At 40.2% G+C, this 23809-nt stretch overlaps 1 protein-coding gene across 1 annotated transcript in view; it reads right to left on the reverse strand.

Annotated features, from left to right (window-relative positions):
* Window positions 1–23542, reverse strand: part of LOC119793443 (C-Jun-amino-terminal kinase-interacting protein 1-like) — a 37439-nt gene extending 13897 nt beyond the window's left edge. Inside the window, exons 1-4 of the mRNA XM_038300665.1 lie at window positions 23218–23542; window positions 6771–6846; window positions 1567–2151; window positions 399–920 (exon numbers count right to left, since the gene is read on the reverse strand). Of these exons, the coding sequence (XP_038156593.1) occupies window positions 399–920; window positions 1567–2151; window positions 6771–6846; window positions 23218–23289 (1255 nt within the window). The 5' untranslated portion in view covers window positions 23290–23542. The remainder of the gene's footprint in view (window positions 1–398; window positions 921–1566; window positions 2152–6770; window positions 6847–23217) is intronic.
* Window positions 23543–23809: the final 267 nt, after the last annotated feature.

The raw sequence follows: 23809 nt of genomic DNA on the forward strand, positions 1-23809 counted from the left end.
TCCTGTGAAGTTAGGGTCAGTAGATAACAGACTAATGAGGAGAATCTGTCACAGATAACACCTGAGTCCCAGCATATGGGGTGAACGGGCCGGCCTGTATGAATCTGCTGCAGTCGTCTCTAAAAACTAAAAATTTCTGAGGGGTTTTTCCATCATCACACTTTTAAATCTGTAGTACTGGGAACTCTCCTCAGCTTAGTTTCTATTTGGAAGTAAGAAGCTTTTTTTTTTCCTGGAACAGTTGATCATTAAGGAACCTTTTCTTTAGGAAATCAAAGGACTTCTGTTTATTGTCATTTTCTTAGCAGCCTGTGATACATTTAGGAAACAGAAGCTGCTTCATTTTATTTTTAGTTCCAGTTGAGTTTTTTTTTTTTTTTTCAGGAGGATGCGTTTACCTAATTTCCGTGCTTCCTCGCTCTTCCTCCTCTCCTCCTCATACTCGGGGTCCTCCTCCTCATTGGCTGACTGGTAGACGGTCTCTGTGTCGCTGTCCTCGTTGTGCTCAGAGTGACCATGCAGGCAGTCCTTCAGCTTCCCCAACTCCAGCTGAGCGTGCTCGTCCACCACCAGGGTGTATTTCACCGAGTCATAATTGAGCCCGGCTGCTGCCTCACTCTTCGCCTGGTTCCGGTCCATCTCCACACCCACTTTGTCCCCCCCTGGGCCCGCCTCTGGTTTGTCTGTGCCCGCCATGGAGCAGCTGTGGTGTTTCTGGACGGAAGCACAGGGGGTCGGTTCTCCTTCTCCGTCCTCTTCACGGATGTCTGGGTTGGTTCTGCAGGAAAGAGGTGGCTGCAGAGGCCCCGGAGGGGGCCCCTCTGTATCTGAGCTCAGGGACATCCTGTTTGACCCCCCCTCGCTGCTGGACCGGGACAGAGCAGCAGGAGGGTTCTCCTGGGTTCTATCATGGTTTTGACCTTCAATGAAAAACAATCAGAGTTAAACGCAGAAGCAGCCTCAAGTAAATCATTGCAAACATCTGAGGAGTTCAGACTGACAGCCTTCTGGAGGAACTCATTCATTTCACTCTGTTATGAAAATTTGCTCCTTTTAGCCATTTCGTTATTCCAGCAGTTTCACAGGACGATTAAGAAAAAGGCATTGAAGTCATCAAAAGAACAAAGAACCCATTTTAGGTTCAGGTAAAAACGAAAAATAAATAAATAAAAATGCAAGAGAGGCAGAGCAAAGATTGTTTACAGCCCAGACTTACAGCAGAAAACAGGTTTTCAGGGAGTCAGTTAGACCAACACTGAGTAACCTTTACAAAATACTTTCATAACTTTTGTGATTATATGTTGACTTATAAGCAGGTGATGTCAAACGTCTCCCATTCAATATAAAGACGGAAGTCGCTGATTTAGGGTTTGTTTATGTTAAATATCAATCAGCTGTTTTTTTCTTAGATAAAAACTTTGCATCAGTTTGACTGGATGATCTGGTGAACTGTAAAGTGCCTTGAGATGACGTGTTGTAAATTGGCGCTATAGAAATAAACTGAATTGAATTAAAGATGAACAGAACCGTCTGATCTTCCTCTGGACCTGGAGGCTGAGGGCTCACCTTGGTTCTGGCTCTTCTCCTGGCTTCTGGCTGTTACAGGTGTGCGCGGGACCACCATGGCAGGCAGGTAGACCTCCTGATTGGTCAGCTTGTTGTTGGATTTGATGCCCACTCCTCCTCTGCTGCTCACCTTCGTCCCTCCTCTTCCTCTCCCCTCAGCCGCCCGGCCTCTCGGCCCGTTTCCGTCCCTCTGCCTCTGATGTCCGTTCTTGTCTTTGTCCTTGGCCTTGTCCTCACACAGCCGTCCTCCTCTCCGATCCGTCCCGGTACCTCTCAGCTCTCCCTGATTCTTCTCCCTCATTGCTCCTCGCCCGCCTCCTCTCCCACCTCCTCCACCGCCCCCTCTCCCACCTCCTCCCCCTCCGGCTCTCCTCTGACTCCTGGGCGTGCTGCAGGGCTGCGTGGCTGCAGGCGGCTGCCTTTCTCGTGGTCGAACCCGTGCGTCTGCAGCTGAGGCAGCAGTCTGACCATTGGTTCTGCCGTTTGACCCGCTGGCTGTGGGCGGTTTTGGTGCCGGCCGGCGCTGAGCTGCAGGCCGGACTTTGTCCTCTGCTTTGGGCTGGGCATCCTGAGGAGCTGGGTCTCCTTAAGACGCACAGAGAGGGAAAAAACGTGTTACTCAACCTGCTGAACAGCAAACAGATTAAACACGTATTATAAAGATTAGTCTGGATCTAAATTGTTGGAATTTTTTTGTTTCACATATTGTTGCTAAATTGCAAACTATGAGGTTTACCTGCTTCCTGCCTCAGAGCCTGTAGGGACAGCTGACAAAGGTCTCCTTTGTTAGATTAGTTTAGTCTTTGTTGAAGCACTTTATTATTTTGATCTAAAAATGGTTTTATAAATAAGGTTTACTTCCAACATTAGACAGTTCATGACTTCAAACAGGCCTGAAGTCATAAACATGTTGGTCATCCACCATGTTTTGTGGGATATATAATATATTATATAACATGTTTTTAGCGCCTTCAACGGTGTAAACTAGAATAAGTTACGAGGACTGACAATTTTTAAGTTCGTAAATCACAATTTATGAGAACTTAAATTTTTTATTTTTCAGTCATATCTTAGTTTAATCTTAATATTTCATCAAAACAAATTAAAAACGTTTAGTTCTAGCTTTTAGTTTTATGAACTTTTTTATGTTCCGTAGTTTCTTGTTAAACTTGCACCTTAGGGTCAGGTTGGTTATTTATAACTTTTGGGTGTCGTAAAACCTTCAAAATAAATAAATAATACATTTTCAACATTTTGACAATGATCCTCACTAAAGATGTGTCCAAATATCTGCCCTAATCGCTATACAGTTCCCTATGTAGTGATTAGGCCATTTTAGATGAGTGTCCAACCGTCTAGTGGATGAAAAAGTAGTGGACTCAAAATTTCCCACAATGCATCTTGAAAGGTAGTGATCTAGGGAGTATTAGGGCCAGGCTAGGGATTTTTAAAATGTTCTTATTTCAAGAATAACGTCATAAAATTACTAGAATAAAGTCACAACAAGAATAGTCATAAAACTATGAGAATTAAGTCATAACATTACGAGAATAAAGTCGTAAATTACGAGAATAATGTTGCTACAAGAAAAGTCATAAAATTACGATAATAAAGTTACGAGAAAAGTCATGAAATTACGAGAATAAAGTTGCTATAAGAAAAGTCATAAAATTACCAGAATAAAGTTGTTACGAGAAAAGTCATGAAATTACGAGAATAAAGTTGCTATAAGAAAAGTCATAAAATTACCAGAATAAAGTTGTTACGAGAAAAGTCATGAAATTACGAGAATAAAGTCGTAAAATTACCAGAAGTTGTAAAATTACATGCAAAAAGTTGCTATGACAAAAGTCGTAAAATTATGAAAATAAAGTCATTAAATTACGAGAATAAAGTTTTAAGATCACAAGAATAAAGTTGCTACGAGAAAAGTCATTAAATTACATGAATAAAGTCTTAACATTACGAGAATAAAGTCATAACCTTAGAAGAATAAAGTCGTATTATTACTAAAATAAAATCGTAACATTACAAAAATAAAGTCGTACTATTACTGTGGAGGTTCCTCCATCTATTTCTCCATATCAGTATTAATTTATTCAAAGGTCATCTCACAATACATTTATAATTTCATTCTTTAGTGGTGCTTTTTTTGGCATTAGGTTGTTTACTATTATGGGTGCACACATTTAGTAAACACCTTTTGGTTATTTGAATTATTAACTACTTTTCTTTGCTGAGTTTGAAGGACTGGCTGAGCGGAGAAGGACTGGTTGAAAGGCAAACCAGGAAGTGGAACGTACCACCAGGCTGCTGGAAGCAGGGGACTGGATGTTAGAGTCTGCTTCTCTCTTTCTACTAATGGCATAACTGTTAAAACAGTTTTGGTGTTACTTTGTGTTCTTTTGATAGTTGTGTTGTAGTCAAAAGGTTAGATTGAATTAGTTATTTATGTTTAAGCATTGTTTATCTTTGTCCAATCTCCCACCCCTCCTCGTTTGGGTAGGCTAGCCTTTGTGTATAAATTCCCCTGGGTGTTCATTGTTTGTAGTCAGTTTTTTTGGTTTGTTATCCTGAGTTAGGTATGCCTTAGCTGATTTCCTTTGGGCACATTTTGGTATATTTTTTTAGACTTAATGTAAGTCCTTTTGTGAAGAATTTTTTTGGAAATAAATAGAAAATACTTTTTTTATATGCCATTGTCCTTGTGCCTTACTGGACGGACCACTACAATTACGAAAACAAAGTCGTAACATAACAAGAATAAAGTCGTAATATAATGAGAATAAAGTCGCAATATTATTAGAGTAAAGTCCTTATATTACAATAATAAACATGTTTTTATGACAACTCTTACAGATGATGCTTGACATTTCCTAAAATGAGGAATGTCAAGCATCATCTGAAGTTATGCTTCGGCAATGATCTTTTAGCACACCAGCTTTAAATTGGGCAGTATGTCAAAGTTGACTCAGATTGCTTTTTGGTGGAGCTGGTCGGTCGTCATATGTTGGTCGGAGCTCGAAGCTTTCTTTCTGAAACAGGTTGGCGTATGATATTTATTCTCATTATTTTTCAACTTTATTCTCATATTACAACTTTATTCTCGTAATATCACAACATTATTCTTGTAATATTACAACTTTATACTCTGTCGCAGTAATAATCCATGGTCACTAGGCGGGCAGATATGTTCAGATATATTTATCATGGGATCATGGTGGCGATGAATAACAAAGATGGCGCAGGCACCATGCAGGTAGGCGGAGCTACGTGACCAACCAGGACCGACAAGTAGTAATCATCTGTCCGAACAGTCAGTTTACTGAGTTCACTATAAAGTTCACTATACCCCACTCTATATACTGGTTTAGGCGTTAGGGCTGATGTTCGGACACAGCCTAAATCTAACTGCAGTCATGGTGTTACAGCGTTAGCTCCGCCCACTGACAGCTCCTCATCCAATGAGGTCTTATTGTTCAAATCTGCACCAGTGTTTCCTTATTACAGTTAAGTTGTTAATTGTTGAGCTATTTAAAATAGCAGTATACTCTTCTGCTTTTTCTTGTAGCTTGCGCTCATACTTGACTTTTTTTCTGTTGTTGTTGCTTTTTTCACCAATTTGCCATTTGTGTCTGAGTTGAGCTGGGTGCCTCAGGAAATCAGGCTACAGGCTTATCGATGCATCGGCATCAATCTTCCCATCAAATGATGTTTAGTCAGAAAGGTTCAAATAAAAAAGGCTATTGTGAAGATACCTTTCAATAAAAACGTACAAAATGTCTTTTTAATTAATATGCCAATAATTCAAATCACTCTGATGATTTGTGTTAAATGTACCCTAAAAAACTTTACATTAACTGAACACATTCAGCAGTAATTTTACAAAATAATGACTCGACTTTTCATGCCATTTAATTATTTTAAACATTAAGGTTTACAGTGCTATGTGACAAGTTTGTTGCATGCACCATTGGCCAGTTTGGGTTTTTGCATTCGTGTACCTCTGATGGGTTTATTTGACATGTAACATGTTCTTTAGCACCTGGAACATGTTTATTGCATCAGTTGCAAAAAAAAAAAAAATTGTTGCCTATGTGCCATGTTTGTAGTCCCGGCAATGTTTCATTGCACATGTAACATGTTTATTTCTAGCCTGGCCATCCACACTAATGCGCTGTGTATACATAGTTTCAGGCTCGTAGCAGGCAGGTCTAACAGAGTCAGCATCATTTGGTTAGAACCAATCAGGTAAGTATGGATGTGATGTAAAAACTCCAAGTGACGCACTCTGTTTTTGTAATTTCGTAGTCTATAAAACATGGCAAGCCTTTGGATGAGCATTTGGGCCACTGAAAAATTGTTTTAAAAAGTTAACTTTTTAAATTTTATTTCAGTATAATATGAGAAAAAATGTCAGAATTCTGACTTTAATCTCAGAATTCAGACTTTTTTCTCAGAATTCTGACTTTTTTCTCACAATTCTGATTTTCATCTCAGAACTTTGGATCTTAATGTGTATGGGCAACATGAAGGAAGAGATGTGGTGACTTTTTACATGCCCGTGGGGTGAAGCTATTTCATTAATGGAAGAGCAGAAGGTGATTAAAACAAGAGAGCTAGTTTAGTCTTTAAAACAGACATGGCTATGGCTTAAATCTAACATGTTTGTAGGCTGTCAGAATTCAGAGAAAAAAGATAAAAAAAAAGATTAAAGTCAGAATTCTGACTTTTTCCTCATGTTATACTGAAATAAAATTTTAAAATCAGTTAACTTTTTTTTATTTTTTTCAGTGGCCCTAATCCTCTTCCGTACAAGCCAAAGAAGAAACTCTCCACTGAACGTTTTCTGCAGGTTTTGCCTCAAAAAAATCTGACGATATTAAGTGTGCTCTCTATTACGTTCTTAATTTTAATCGTAACATTGCTCCGTTGAGGTCACCAGCTTGTTATGCTAGCAGAAGAGCACTGCTGCATTATGGGTAACTCTGCCGATGAGAGTGATGCATCGTAAAATCCCGTCTGATGTGTTGTTCTCCAGCTGTCACATTTTGGAAGTGACACTCTGGACATGCTTCTTGCACCTATACCTTGAGTTTTTTGTGTCATAATTTGCTGTACTTCTGAATGGTTTGTGGCATATCATGTTGCCCGTTTGTTGCATTTGTGAAGTTTTTATTGCAGGTGTGACGTGTTTGTCGTACCGGTGATGTGTGGGGAGGAGGAATGGGAGTCCTTCCAGCTGTCCTTTTTACCCAAAGAGTTGTTGTTGATGGAGTCCTGCAAAGAGATGAAAAGAAAATTATTGGAGGAAGCATCCAACAGTCCATCCTGATGGAGAAGAATCTTTAGAATCTGTGAGGTCCTGATCTACTCAGAACCAGCAGATGTCCACATTACCCATCCTATCATTGAACGCACTCACGCCTTGTAACCATGGTTACCGTATGAACTGTGAGAAGCAGTTTTTCTGATCCACACATCTAAAAATAAACTGATTACTGACTTTCATCATAAAGATCTGCTGATTTTAAATACCATATTTGGTTCATCCCTTTAAGCTCGTTTAGTTTCTCAAAAACTGAAATTAGAACGTTTCTTTTGTTTTTTTTCTTAATCGACATTCTACTTTCTGCTTCGCTAATATTCATGGTCTGAAATCTTTTGTATTAACTATGGATTCTTAAAACTCTGTCCCACAAAGCCATAAAACGAATAAAAGAAAAAGTGAAATAGTCATGTTTTAGAAATGAAGTTAGCCAAAGACCTCTGAAGCTGCAGATCCCTGATCTAATGTAAATGGATTCTTTCTCAAAATGGCTGAAGCTTCATTTTTGTTTTGTTTTGTTTTTTTGAGTTTTTATGGCACTAGTGGCTTGTTTTTATTAATGGACAGTAGGCTAACAGGAAAGGGAGAGAGACATGCAAAAGATATCTGGGACATGAGGAAGACATCCGGTGAGACGCAGGTCGGATTCGAACCCAGGTCGCCCGCGTCGAGGACTAAGTCCTCCGTAAATGGCATGCCCCCAAAGCTTAATTTTTTAAATCATTATTAAGGTAAAACTGTAAATTGGTCAAAGAGGAGAATATGTTACTGTTTCTGTGCCAGATAATACATCATTAGCAACTGATTAGTTCTTCAGTAGCGGGGCCATAACCACTGCTGTGAACATTAGGTATATAAAAAGTATTCAATTAAAGCTAACAAGTTTGATCAAAAATAGTAACTAAGTCAGTAAATTAGTGTCAATGAATTTAATTTTTTACTAGGCAAGGTAACTGTGCAGTCATATTTTATGATCTTAAATGTAAATGACTCTGGATGTATTTCCCTGTCTGTAACAGGGCCACTAGCAATCCTATAGGCCTGGATCATTACTACAGTGGCCAACAGCATTTCTACAGGGACCAGGACCTATTCTACAGGAACAGTGTTAAGGGGCCAAGTACAGTTTTATAGGGGCCAGGGTCAATTCTATGGGGCCCAGAGCAGTTAAGTAGGGGTCAAAAGTAGTTCTACGTAGGCCAGGAGCAGTTCTATAGGGGCTAACAGCAGTTCTACAGGGGCCAGGAGCAATTCTATAGGGACCAACAGCAGTTCTACAGGGGCCAGGAGCAGTTCTACAGGGCCAAATGCAGTTCTATAGGGGCCAGGATCAATTCTATAGGGCCTAGAGCAGTTATACAGGTGTCAAAAGTAGTTCTACGTAGGCCAGGAGCAGTTCTATAGGGGCTAACAGCAGTTCTACAGGGGCCAGGAGCAATTCTATAGGGACCAACAGCAGTTCTACAGGGGCCAGGAGCAGTTCTACAGGGCCAAATGCAGTTCTATAGGGGCCAGGATCAATTCTATAGGGCCTAGAGCAGTTATACAGGTGTCAAAAGTAGTTCTACGTAGGCCAGGAGCAGTCCTTTAGGGACCAACAGCAGTTCTACAGGGGCCAGGAGCAGTTGTATAGGGGCCAACAGCAGTTCAATAGGACCCAGGAGCAGTTCTACAGGGGCCAGGAGCAATTCTAAGGGGACAATAGTAGTTCTACAGGAGCCAGGGGAAGTTTTATAGGGGCCAGGATAAATTCTATGGGGCCCAGAGCAGTTAAGTAGGGGTCAAAAGTAGTTCTACGTAGGCCAGGAGCAGTTCTATAGGGGCTAACAGCAGTTCTACAGGGGCCAGGAGCAATTCTATAGGGACCAACAGCAGTTCTACAGGGGCCAGGAGCAGTTCTACAGGGCCAAATGCAGTTCTATAGGGGCCAGAATAAATTCTATGGGGCCCAGAGCAGTTAAGTAGGGGTCAAAAGTAGTTCTACGTAGGCCAGGAGCAGTTCTATAGGGGCCAGGATCAATTCTATGGGGCCTAGACCAGTTATACAGGTGTCAAAAGTAGTTCTACGTAGGCCAGGAGCAGTTCTATAGGGGCTAACAGCAGTTCTACATAGGCCAGGAGCAGTCCTTTAGGGACCAACAGCAGTTCTACAGGGGCCAGGAGCAGTTGTATAGGGGCCAACAGCAGTTCAATAGGACCCAGGAGCAGTTCTACAGGAGCCAGGAGCAATTCTAAGGGGACAATAGTAGTTCTACAGGAGCCAGGGGCAGTTTTATAGGGCCAAATGCAGTTCTATAGGGGCCAGGATCAATTCTATGGGGCCCAGAGCAATTATATAGGGGTCAAAAGTAGTTCTACATAGGGCCAACAGCAGTTCTACAGGGGCCAGAAGCAGTTGTATAGGGGCTAACAACAGTTCTACAGGGGCCAGGAGCAGTTCTAAGGGGACAATAGTAGTTCTACAGGAGCCAGGGGCAGTTTTTTTGGAGCCAGGATAAATTCTAAGGGTCCAAGAGCAGTTCTATAGGGGTTAAGAGCAGTTCTACATGGGCCAGGAGCAGTTCCATAGGGTTAAGGAGCAGCTCAATAGGGGACAAGAGCAGTTATGGCCCTCCAAGTAACTGTGTCACACATTCTGGTAACACATATACTTAACTTGCTAATCACGTATCCAAATATTGAAATTCTCCTAAAAAGATGTAAGAATTTGATGGAGACGATAATCCAGGAAGTTTATTCCTATCTGATCTGAACCTCTTTCAAACAGTACCAGACAATTCCAAGTTTTTAATATTTGTTAATATTCAATAATTTGGTCCTTTTTAGTCTAAGTCATAAAAGGGACATGAAAATTACACAGTGAACTGATTCCAGATGCTTCTGGGCTCCTAAACGTGTTGAATGATTGTGAGTGATGTGTTTCTGGATCTAAAAATGCAAGAGCGACAGTAAAGATCATTCCTATTATGAGAAGATGGGAGATTGCAGAACTCCAGAGCCTGTTTTTTTCCCTCCAGTCTTCCTCTTGAAGGCATAGAAGTTGATGTGAAAATGTAGAAATCAAAGTTTAAAAGGCTGATCTTTATGACCAGCCTCCTCCTGGATGCACAAATCACCACATATTTTTAGCCCTGTGTTACTGACTGGCAGCAGCTGTAAACCCGATCCAATTCACCTCCAGTTGACAGACAGAACCGATGCAGAACTCTACAGTCTTTTACCACGCAGAATAAGAACCATTCGGGTTCTCTGGTTGAATAAAGCTCTTGTTGTTTTTTTACAGCTGAGCCAAGCAGCCACCCATCATTCCTTTAGCTCACTCTGTCTCATCCTGTTTCTCTAAAAAAAAAAATGTCCACAATCATTCCTTATAATTTCTCTCATGGTTTATGCAGTGATCTCTCTCCTCTGTACTGAAGTTTGAAGAACAACAGAAAACCAAATTTAGGAAGGAAACACTGTGGTTTGAGTTTTCCAAACAAAATGGTCAAATATTGATGGAAAATAATAGAAAACAGGAAGGGAGGACTTTCTGTTTCCTTAAAGCGAAAATAGCTTTATTTCCTACTATTTCAGTATTTCTTACATTTTAAAAATCTCTATGACATTCATTCACAATTTTCCAACTTTTCACAAAAGGTACTTTTTTGGACTTATTCAATACATCCTTAAATACACAAATGTACTACTAAATTATGAAATGTACAATTTCATAATTAAATTACTTATAAATTGACATTAAATAAATGTCATTAAAAATAAATGTAGGATGAAAAGAAATCGTTAATAAGTTAAAGTAAATATCCGAAAGTAAAAGGTTGTCATATGTAAGGATATTCAGGATTTCTAAATATTCTGAGGTTCTTTTGCAAATGTAAAAGTAAAGGTAACAGAGCATCAAGCTTATGGCTTCCTTACTCAGGGAACTATGATAAATATACATTTTATTATTTTTGTTCTATATTTATTAGATGAGGATAGTTGTGCATCAGATTAATTATAAAATTATTTAATCGCTCAACTTAACCAATCAGGCAGGTTTCCATAGAGAGCTTTACATCTGATTGGCTGCTTCACATTAAGAAAGATGAGACAAATTCTTAATGTTTTGCTTTGACTCTGAGGTCAATATTTTTGTTGGAAGGTGCAGAAATAACTTCAATACTGCATAGCAATTTTATTAGTGCACAATGAGTGAGCAACTCCAGCAGATATATTCCTAGTTTAGTCTGAAATATATCCAATATGTTTAACAAAGATCAGCCATTGTTAGATGGTGGGCGGGGCTAATGTCTGTGGCAGCTTTCTCCATGCTGGACCATATTGGCTCTTCGTGTCCCTTTAACTCTCAACCATCTTAAGGATGGTTGAGAGTTAAAGGGACAGAGATCGATGGCCTGGGTTCGAGACTGACAGACATTCAGCTCACCACTCTCACAGGAATGTATGGAGTGAATGCTGTTCCTTTATTGCTGCAGAATATTGTAAATAAAAAAAATTGTAAGTGGATTTACAAAATAAATTTTTTTTTTTTATAATTAAGGGCAGAAAAAAATGCAACCCATAAAAAAAACGTAGTGTTTTTATAAAAAAACTAAGTTTTAAGAGTAGCTTTGCTGATTTTCCATTACATTTGAATAATCTCTTTTTTATACATATCTTATATTTTCAGATTTATTTTTTTATGTTTGTTTTTTTAGATCAAGTTTAACTAATTTAATTATTTTCAAATAGCATTTTTCAAATCATATTCTGTTCACTTCTGGGGGCAGGCTTTCCTTTGGAGTGAGGAATTTCTATTGGTCTGCAGGATGTTAGCAAAAACATTGTATTGTGTGAGCGTTTGGGTTGGGCTGGGATTGATTGAGATTTGCGAAACGCAATTAAAAAAGAACATAATTCATAAAACTCAATTTGAAAAATATCAGAGAAAATAAAAATTTTCAAATTAAATTAAATAAATACAAGAAAAGATAATAGAATAATTTTTAAAAATTGAAGGAAATAGCAATTTACTCTCAGAAGCTGTTTTAATCACAGTTTCTTTTTTAATCAAGTTCTTTTATTTAAAGCTACAGTGTGTAATTTTTACAGGAATATAAAGTCAGAAATGTAATATATTATACATAACTATGTTATTTATCATCACCTTTGAGCTCAGCCTTTTAACCATAATATTTGCGTTGCCTTAGAATTCGTTATTTATAATTACATAGGAGCGGGTCGCGCAGCCATGGGGGCTGATCTTTGCTCTACGGCAAGTGCAGAGGCAATAAACTAGCGATTGCGAGATCTCCCATTACGCTCGAAAATAACTACGGCAAGTTGAGAGAGATTAACTGAGACGGTACTGAACAGTAGATGGCAGTATTATGCCTGAGAAGCGTTTAGTCTGCCTGAAACCAAAGAAGAAGAAGAAGCAGGTATACTGCGCCTCAGTAACAAGAAAGGTGAACAAGGCGGCAGGCGTGAGTGACTTTGCAAACTGTTTGGCACTGTGTGGCCAAACATCAGACGAATGGAGGATCATGCCTACTCTGTATCACAACGAAAAGCGGCGGACACCGAACCCCCGTCATCTAAGAAGCGGAAACACGACGAGAATAAACTCAAGCGTGACAAGAAACGGCAAAAAACACGGATCAACATTGGCACGGCATTTCCACGATGGAAGTCACTGATGGAGGAAAAAGGTTTTCAAAGTGACGCTCAAGTTGCCAGTTTTCTCTTGGACAGGTAATTAATCCTACACACACAATTGTCTAATATCACTGCAGTTTTTGGAGTACAGGATGCTCAGACCTGTCTAAAACAATAACATGCTGCGTGATGATGCTGTTACTCTCCAGTATACTTATTCAGCAACGTCCCTGACGTTTCACAGGTAATGATTCAGTAATTTTCTGTAAAATAATTTTCTGGATATATACCTCGGTTACTTCTCTCCGGCTCCTTTGGAGATCTTCAAGCCTTTCCTCCTCTGCTCTAGTCACCCCGCTGGCACCCCTCTCTCGCCTGGCCCTAGCTGCACGCCCTCGCCCTCTTCCTCTCCCTCTTCCTCGCCTTGTAACCCCCGTGCCACAAACAAGACTTGGACTCTGTAAACGGGGAATATATATTCTTCTAGCGAACACAATCTCGCTGTTAAACTAATGACTACAATTACTTCGTCTGTTTATATCACCATGCAAAGCAGCTCACCAAAACGTCACAACGACGTAGAAAAAATAACGGGTATATTTATTATCTAAAGTCTACATGAAATCTATACCCTACACAGACTAATGAAATACTATCTGTAAAATTATCTATGTAAACAAACCTCATCACTTGAGAAGGTAGGTGATTCCGACGTCGTGGAAGACATTTTGTCCCGTAACGCTCGCCGTACTGTTGGGGGGGAGAAGCGGTGGGGGGGAGATGTTCATGTTGCTGCGGTCTGCAGTCTGGACGTTAGATGTCGCTGAAAATTACACACTGTAGCTTTAAGCTTCATTTCTGGATTTCATTTTTTTTCTCAAATGTTCATTTACAAAATGTGTTTTTTTGCTTAAAGTAATAATGGAACAAAATTGACTCCATTGCTGAATAATGATTTATTATGTTTTCTATCGTTTTATCTTTTATATTCAGTGTTAATAATTAATTTTTTTATACCATATAAAATTATATATATATATATATATATATATATATATATATATATATATATATATATATATATATATATATATATATATATATATATATATGTGTGTGTGTAAGTATATATTATTTATAAGTGAATCTATATATAGATAAGTATGAAAGAATTGGGGGCTGTGGGGACCTCAAAGAGATGAAGGAAAAATAGATCAGGATAAACATTCTTAAACAGTTGCAGGCAGCCACTCTCCCATCTTTCTGGTGTGGTTTTGGGCAGGTGTAGGAAGCTTCCTGCTTTTATAAAGCTCAGTAACAGATTATCTGGATTCTCAAAAGCTCTAATATCCCCTAAGGAGTTTTACCTAAACTCAAAAAGGTAAATAATTTGAAGGAAAATATCAGAAAATATATATATTTCAATATATTTCAACAGAATGTTGATCTATAACTGAGCCAGTTTGTCATATTTGGACTGGACCAAGTTCACTGGACCATAGAACAGAAACTAACCAGACCAAGCAAAATAAAAAATAAAAAAAACTAATCAGATCAAACCAGACCAAGTGTAATGACTCACAACCGAGAGACTCAGTTTTCAAGCAAGACAGAAAGCATTTATTTAAAACTGGCGGACAGCGGATCTGCAATAGCGGTGGCTAGGGCGTGTATCACAGCAAACTCTGGTTTAACAGTTCAGTCTATGCCCAGAGAACAAGGAAGGATCCAGTGGGCTGCCAACAAAATGTGGCAAAAAGAGTGTCCCAGATGCGGAGAACATGCTGGAATACGAAGCCAGGTCAGGCAAACAGATCTTAACAGGAACAGGCAGGCTCAGAGGTTGAGAAGCAGAACATTTCAGGGTCAGGAAATCAGAAATACCAAGGAACTATAAAAACTCCCTCGCCACTGGCTAGAGAGAACAAGAATAATCTGTCCCTGATGACTGGATGCAAACACCTTAAATAAAGGCAGGAGCAGGTTGATCAGATGAGAGGTAATGAGCAACCGGGCAGAGTTAGATAGGTGAATTGAATGAGTAAAGAAACCAATTATCAGTGCCAAGATTATGACACCAAGGCAAGGCAATTTTATTTGTATACAGTAGCACAATTCAGTACATGGACAATTCACGTGACTTAGATAATTAGATAGAAGAAAAATAAAGGCAGAAGAAAAATAGAAACATTTGTAAAGCTAGAAAAAAAAGACCAGACCAAATGAGACCAAAGCAAACAAGACCAGACCAGAACAGACCAAACCCGACCAAAGCAAACAAGACCAGACCAGACCAATCCAGACCAGATCAATCCAGACCAGACAAACCAGACCAAAGCAAACAAGACCAGAACAGACCAAACCAGACCAGATCAATCCAGACCAGACAAACCAGACCAAAGCAAACAAGACCAGAACAGACCAAACCAGACCAAAGCAAACCAGAACAGACTAGACCCGAGCAATCCAAACCAAACCACACCTAACCAGTCCAAACTAGACCAGATCAGACCAGACCTAACCAGACCAAACCAAACATGGTTACAGTTTCCTGAAGGAGGAGGATCATGCACCAGAGCCGTTGTCTGAAACAGAACCAACAGATCAATGAAGCCTCCTGTTACACCGACTCAGCACATCCTTTTCTGATCCGTTGTTAGCAGTCAGAACATGAAGATCTAGTCTTATTGTTTAGAAGCAGCTTCCCTTGTCATCCTCCTCTTCCTCTCCCCTCTCAGTCAGCAGGATCAATCAGAAAAAAAAAAAAAAAACATTCGGATGCTTAAAGGATTTCTGATGCTGCAGCGTTCTCATGTTTCCTTTGTGCCTTCAGACCGTGGCTGGTAGAACCGTCTGCTTTCAGCTGTTGCCACTTCTACATCAGACCCAGTCTCCTTCTATTGGACAAGTTTTTAGTCTAAGCTAGGGGTCTCTAAAGTCTATGGCTCATTGATAGATTATTCTGGGTCCCATGACCCCATTAAAAAAAAAAGAAGAACAAAATTGTCGGCAAAGGTGTTTGATAGAAAAGGAGACACGTTTAGTTGTGGAGTGGGAGTTTTCCACTGATAAAATCAAAATCTTCTTAAAATGGAAAATGTTAGGTACAACATGTAGTATCTCCAATAGTTTTTTGTATGTTTGTTTGTTTATTTTGATATCACCATAATTAGAGACATTAAACATTGGCAACCTAAACTCTAGGGACTCTGGGGCCCGTTACTAAAATTAGGATAAACACAGAAAGCATTTTTGAGGAGAAAACAAATTCTTGTTCTTTCTTTTAAGCCTTATTTATTTTCCATCAAATAGAAAATCCTTTTTATTACAAATGCCTGGCTAATTTCTGCATTTTATTAAATTATTACATTTTGATTTTTAATTAAATGCAAAAACACATAATTTTTTTTTGCATTTCTTGGCCCAAGTGATAGTTTGGACGCCACGGATCTCTGTTTTCCACCTCATTGGGTCAGACCTTAGTCAAGCTGTTTCTTTATCTTTTAATAGATTCTCGTTGTAATTAAAGATCCTTTTTTATTATTTTTTTACTTCACTGTAACCACCTTTTCTGCCCCTTCAGAACTAGATGGAACTGACATGAAAAACAGACAAAATCAAACATTTTAAACAGTCAGAATGAGGACAGAAATGAAGAAAAAGGTGGAAATGATCAGAAAGTTCAATAAAGCAGGAATGAAGTGGAATGAGGAAAAGGTTGAATGCATAGCTCCCACATGACATAGCCTCTGCTGCGCTGCATCATGGCCATTTCGATATGTTTACATCCACGTAAACAACGGGATTTCTGTTACATTATTGTAAAAACGTTGAAATCATGTTTTATTTACATTTATTTTAATTTAGAGACAATAAATGCAGACTATATATGCATATTGGACTGATAAAAGCAAATGCCAGGTACTTTCAGAGAAAATCAACCCTGTTTACTCATCCTGCAGTTTGCATTTATCCACTTTGTATGGATCTTCAGCAATAACAGCCATCTTTACTCTGGATCCTTTTAGGAAGCATCCTCTAATGTGTTTCTGTAAGGCGCTCCAGCACCTGACAAACCAGAGCTCATGTTGAAAAAGACCTGCTCCTATCCACTTCCATCTTAAAGCCCACTGGTGCTGCAGAACCAAGAAAACATGAGGTGAAACCAAAGAAATGATCTCAACTGCAGCCAGAAATGCACCTCGTGGAGAAGACATTTTTCTTTCTCATCTAAAACCAACATGAAGCAGCAGATTTGAAGCCTTTACTCTGTAAGGACCTGACAGTTTCCCACAGCCAGCCTCAAACAGCCTGATCCAACACTCATCTGGATGCAGGTTCAGTGGCTCCTCTCATCTAAAGCCACTCAGTAAACAGGAAGTGGCTCATTTGAAGGGAAACTCCCGAACCGCTGCTGAGGAGGATGATGATGCTCTGCCAGAGGGATCGGACTGAAATACTGCAGCATCAGCAGCTAAACGGCACTGAAGTCAAACTAAAACGAATTCAAAGGCCGCCTCATTTCTGGAAGTATCCCCTTCCAGTTTTTAGCACCATGTTGGGTCCTTCTCTCTAGGCTGGTTAGGTTTAGTAAGAAAAACCAATTAGATCGATTGTAATGAGAGGCTGGAGGCCATCTTGTTTTTCTTTTCCTTTCACTTTGACTCTGCAGACAGTCTGAAGCAGCACGTCCCCCTCTGTCCTAAACACAAATATACTAATCTTATATTAACTAAATGCCGGAAAAATTTGCAAGATTTTTTAAACCACTTTAAAAATATTTTTTGGTTAAGCTGTTTAAAAACACAAACATCATGGTGCCTTTAAACAGCTTGCAGAGGCCCAGCCCATGAAGTTCTGAGAACAATTTGCTTTGCGACGCCTCCTTGTGTGAAACATGGTAAAATTCAGAGTGATTAGGAGGAGAATGTCGATCTCTACTAGTTTGATCCAATTTCGAAAAGACTGAACGTTCTACCTTCACACGTTTGAACTGGGATTCCCAGCTGCGCCACGCCGGGGGCCTCACTGCTGCCTTTTTTTGGTAATAAACATATTTATTAAAAAATGACTGTGTCGTTTTCTGTCGAGGACACATACAAATGAAAAATAAAAGACTAACACATTTAGCTGGTTTGTATTGTTCCTATCATTAAAGGGGGCAACATAAGCAAAGGATTTTGCAACCCTCGTGTGATCTGAAGTTCAAGCTAGTTTATGATAAGAAAGAAAACTAAAAACGAGGATACCAATAACTCACTTTGAGGACCGAGGGATTAATTAATCAGGTGAGTTTAATCACCAGATCTGAGCATTTTGCTCAATGACAGCCACGTCTGTCTGACTTATAAACCTGGTTTGTGCTCTATGTGGAGAATGTTGGTGACACAACAATTACAGCTGGTTTTCTCCCTGTGCCTTTTCCACACTGTACCGAATGTTCTGGCAAACTCCGGGGGAAACCCTGCAAGATTACGACAAGTAGAAGTAGAAAATGTTCCCGCATTTACAAAGCCTGTTTTAGAATTGAATAGAAAATCCCTTTTTGTCCAGCAATTGGGAAATTCTGGTCTTTTCGAGAGCTGTTCTCTACAGGGAAACATCTATAGACCATATTTCTGTGTACTTAGACATTTTCAACTGTGTGCTGCAGAAAATTGAGGCATGACATGATTTTGAACATGGGTCAACCTTCGTTCAATATGCATCCGTATCAAAGAGCAGGGCCTCACTCATTTAGAATTTGCACAGTGCGCCCCACCCCACATGGGGCGGCCCTGTATTCAGACAGAAATAAAGACCCTGTGAAGGTCGAGCAGGAAGGAGGCGGGTTCTAAGCTCCTGAGAGTAACATTTTATCACAGACCTGATAAACTGGTGAGTGTGGTTATCCACGGTGAATAAAAGGCCACAGATGGAGGACGGATCCAAAAGCAGCATTAATAGCCCGACTCAGAGGAGAAAGCTTCATCTATGGACGTATTCCGAGGTCTAATGAAAATAAATTACATTTTAGGGTACTAAGGAGGGGTCTTTAACCCTGAAGAATCCAAACTGTGATCTTTGGGGGGAGGCACTTGTGGTGCAGAAGGGACTGGTGTAATTCCCAACAGACAGGAAACTTATAAGGAAAGCATGTTATCAACCAGGACGTTTAAGTTTGGAATCGGTCTGTAAAGTTGGTTAAAACTTTTCAAAACCAATAATATATAATTTAGAAAGTGGCTTCATTTAATTCTGGGTAAGAATTAGATGAAGAAAAAGGTGTTTTCAAAAAGATTCATAACTTTTTACATATTTTGTTTCATCATCTTTCTTATTGCCTTCCAAATGAAACCACAAAGAGTACTTCCAATGCCAACTGCTAAGAAACTTATTAGGGATCTAGTCCTAATAGTGTCATTCTACACCACGCAAACACTTTGTCTGCGCCGATGAAGGTTTTCTCACCTTGGCCGGCTGAATACTTGTAGAGGCTTACACAGTTGGGGCTAATTTTCAGGGCTTTTCTGTTGATATTTTATATTTGTTGTTTTATTCTGAAGACTAAATTTTAGGCCCAAGATGGTTGTGTGATAGTTTAGTGAAGAAAAGCAAATTATCTAAATTAAGATCCATTTTTTCAACAACTGTTCTCCCAGTTAAAACTGTCTAAAATGAACAGGATGTACGCAGACTAGACAACATCAGAAACACATCTAGAAACAACCATGTCCCCACTGTCACGACGAGCAGAGTAACTTTCTCTGCTCTTTCTACATGGGGGAAAACCTAAGAATGAAAAAGCTGTTTTATATTTCCCACATCATTAAATAATCACCCCCTTCTAACCAAAAAAACATCTTTGAATCTTTCAAGCAGAGATGTTCAGAGGATCTCTGATTGGACTACAACTTGTATGTTTTGGCTTCGAGCTGAATCGATCTTCATCAAGCACAGCGATGCAAATCCACATCATGATACTGCCACCACCGTGTTTGAAAGTGTGCAGCATTGTTTTTTGCTGTAATGTTTCTTCTTAAAGGTTCTAGCCTGGTTCTTTTTGTTGGAATTAAAGGAACAGCACTAGACTGGTTTAAATCTTATCTATCTGATCGAATTCAGTTTGTTCATGTTAATGATAGATCTTCAACACGCTCAAAGGTTACCTGCGGAGCACCACAGGGATCAGTGCTAGGACCAATTCTCTTTACTTTATACATGCTCCCAATTGGTAGAGTTATTAGACAGCATGGGATTAATTTCCACTGTTATGCTGATGATACCCAGCTATATCTGTCTATAAATCCAGATGAAGCTAACCCATTACATAGATTACAGGCATGTCTTGAAGACATAAAAACCTGGATGACTCTTAACTTTCTGCTTCTGAATGCAGACAAAACAGAAGTTATAGTCTTTGGACCAGAGTCTCTGAAAAAGAAGCTGATTAGCCAGTCACTTCATTTGGATGGGATTAAACTGATTTCAGATAATAAAGTAAAAAATCTTGGTGTTATTTTTGATCAGGACCTGTCATTTAAATCCCATATCAAAGAGGTTTCTAGAATTTCCTTCTTTCATCTGAGGAACATTGCAAAAATTAGAAATCTCCTGTCCAGGGGTGATGCTGAGAAACTAGTCCATGCATTTGTTACTTCAAGGCTGGACTATTGTAATTCTTTACTATCAGGAAGTCCACAAACTGTAGTTAAAAGCCTTCAGCTGATCCAAAATGCTGCAGCCAGAGTTCTAATGAAAATGAAAAAGAGAGATCATATCTCTCCTATCCTGGCTTCTCTTCATTGGCTTCCTGTTAAATCAAGAATAGAATTTAAAATCCTCCTTCTCACATATAAAGCCTTAAATGGCCAAGCTCCATCTTATATCAGAGATCTGATTGTTCCTTATGTTCGTAACAGAGCACTTCGCTCTCAATCTGCAGGTTTACTAGTGGTTCCTAGAATTTCTAAAAGTAGAATGAGAGGCAGATCTTTTAGTTATCAGGCTCCTCTCCTGTGGAACCAACTACCAGTTTTAGTCCGTGAGGCAGACACCCTGTCTACTTTTAAGGCTAGGCTTAAAACTTTCCTTTTTGATAAAGCTTATAGTTAGGGTGGCTCAGGTTATCCTGAGCTATCTCTATAGTTATGCTGCTATAGGCTTAGACTGCTGGAGGACATAGGGACCCCCATTTCATCATTCTGCTTCATTCTCTCTCTGTTCTCCTATTCTGCAGAATCTGTTAGTTCAATCTCTAACGTTCTGCTCTCTCTGCTTTTTCTCAGAGTAGCTTTGCCTCGTCTGTTCCTGTTTGGCTGTGACTCCATCCTGAAAAGAAACATCAGCTGTGCTGCTTCCATCAACACCCTTGTTTATAGATGTTGGAGATCGGCCTGTTTTCCAGTGTGGTCCTGTTTCTCTGACCGTGACTGAGTGGATGTGCTCTCTTCGTCCTCTGACATGGGAGCTGGCTCGGAGCTCGTCTGCCTGGCTGTGTGTTTCCTGGACGGGGCCACCTTTTACAGCTGCTTTTTTTATGTCTGCTTCTGTCTCCTTGAACCCCAGTCGGCCTCGGCAGATGGCCGCTCACACTGAGCCTGGTTCTGCTGGAGGTTTCTTCCTGCTAAAAGGGAGTTTTTCCTCTCCACTGTCGCTACAAGCATGCTTAGTGTGGGGGATTGTATTTGAGTCAATGAGTCTATGCAATCAACTGGTTTTCCTTAGATAGAAAACTTTGTATCGATTTGACTGCATGATCTGGTTGAACTGTAAAGTGCCTTGAGATGACATGTGTTGTGAATTTGGCGCTATATAAATAAACTGAATTGAATTGTATTTAATTCTTGTAGAACTTTACATGTCACTCCACAAGGTTCTAGGAGAAACCTTGATGTTTTCTTTGGACATGGAGTTCTGGCTTTAAACTAAACATTTAAAGAACCAAACCAATGGCCCAGCAGGTCCTGCCATTTCTTCAAGGGATCTTTTTTATCCTTCTTCTGATTGACACTGTTGAACAATGGCAATGATTTGATCATTTGGTTTGCTTCTACTTCAGGTTGAAAAGACAAGCTATCTGGACATTTCTACCAGAAGCAATGAACTTCGCTCCAGGTTAATCAGATTTAAGACAAGACGGTGTTGACTATAGACAGATGAAGGTAGGTCAAAGTATTCATTTAATGATGTCCACAGCTTTACAGCCAGGTCACTCCAGCTTTAATTTTTAAATTCCTCCTGTTGAATAGATTTGCTTTAATTTGTGGGAGCTGTGCCACATTAAAGATGCAAAACAATTGGAAATGGTTTATTTAGGTGTTTTTTTGTTCTTTTTACGTCGTAGTGAAGCGGCTGTTCCAAAGGATGCAGTTCAAAATTCTCACGAGTAGTGCACGAGTTCACACGAGTGAATAAAGTGAATGTGGTTGATTATCAAGGCGGTGGGATTGTTGTGGTGGAGGGTTTGCAAGCAAGTTTGGTTGTGGCTGGTTTGTCAAAAGAACTTGCTAACCAGTTAGCAACTTAGTGCTAGCAGGTTCCCAATGGGAAATTCCATTGGGACCAAGTAGCACTAAATTGGTGACTTAGAAACGACACTGTCAAGGAACGCTATGGACAGAGGAAACATGCAAGAGGAGGAGAGTTTAGTGTCGGAGGTCGTGGATGAGTCTCCTCTGTCAGACATTTTTTTATTTAGAGGAGGAAAGCGGGGACGAAGATGTTGTTGAAGAGGACGCCAGGGCGGCAGAAGCTTGGTTTGGTGTAGAAGGCTTCCAGCCGTACATGTTTGAGCCCTTGCTTCGCAACACTGCCAGTTCTGTTAGCTCTACGCCTGCTAAAGACACAGACGTCCATCTCCGTGAACACTGGGACGGAACTCAATGGGAAAGGAAATGATTCTGATTTCTTATTTCAACCGTTGCGTATATCAGCTGCGACATATGAATCAAGATGCTATGACTGAGGAAATTTAATTGACAGATGATCATTGATATATGATTGGCCGAATTTAAGGTGTACAAGCTGACATATAACTAACTGGCCTGCATAAGATAATGAAAAAAAAAACACAGATATTAAGACAGGATTTTGTTTTTTAAATAGAAATTTTCAAAATTTTGGGACAATATAGTCTGATAAAGAGCACATTTATATAAATGTTTAAGCTAGAATGATTAGAAATTGAATATGACTTCCCTACGACCTTAAGTGGCGTGAATTGTTTTCAGAGTCAGTGAGTCCCTGTTATAGGAGGACTCAGACCACATCTGAACCAGAACTGTTTATGTTTAAATTAACCAAGTGAGCTAAATCTGATCAACATCTGAGTCTGACTGCGTTGAATGTTGAAACACGTCTCTGATTCCAGATGTTATGCTTCTGATTCCACATTTAGTGGACTTTAATATTTCCCCAAGATGACAGAGTGGCTCCTGCTGGAACGAATGCAGGCCGTACAGCCGTCCTTGGGAGAATCCTGCAGCCCTGATCCCCACCACCACAGCACTGATCAGGAATATATAGCAGAAGGTTGGAGATAGAGCAGGATCCTGGGATGTGACCCAGATGACACACATGATCACACACAGATGCCTCCAGGACACACACACACACACTAAGCCACTTACTGTCCTGACTGTGGGTGGATCCACCCCTGATCTGACCTGATCCCTCTTCTCATCACAACCATCCACACCTACCTGGCTGCCGGCTTGTGGAAGCTGAGGGAACAGATTCAGGCTGGTTGGTCTCTTTGGTCGGTATTTGTCCATGACAGCACAGGTGGTTCCTCCTCTGTTAGCGACAGCTTCCTCCCTCCTCCTCCTCCTCCTTTATTAATCCACCGTCGGACGCTCCTCTGCTCGGACAAGGCCTCCCCCACCCTCCTCTACCTCCCTGTGATCTCTTCCTCCTCAGTCCTCTGAGCATCGATCAGCTCTGAGCTCCTACTCTGGCCACACCCCTCTACCCCAGTGATTGGTCCTCCACAGCCTCACATCATCTTCAGCAACATCACAGAGAGGAAGAGGGAGAGGAGGCGGATGGTGCTGAGTGGTGATGGAGGTAATCAGGACTGAGAGGGAGCAAAGGAGGAGGAGATGAGTTAGAGATACAGGGAGGAAGAGGAGGGGGAGGAAGTCAGTGGCAGCCAATCAGAGCGATGCATGACATCATCAGCTGATCTGCCTTCAGGCTACCAAACATGCAGAGAGTGACTCAGAGAAACAAGATTAGAGAGCAACACTGGGCGGGACAAAGGCAGCAAGCAGTCAGCGAAGCAGGCGGGAAGCT

This window comes from Cyprinodon tularosa, unplaced genomic scaffold (genome assembly GCF_016077235.1).
Source record: "Cyprinodon tularosa strain WSP-4 unplaced genomic scaffold, ASM1607723v1 ctg452, whole genome shotgun sequence".
Taxonomy (NCBI): Eukaryota; Metazoa; Chordata; class Actinopteri; order Cyprinodontiformes; family Cyprinodontidae; genus Cyprinodon; species Cyprinodon tularosa.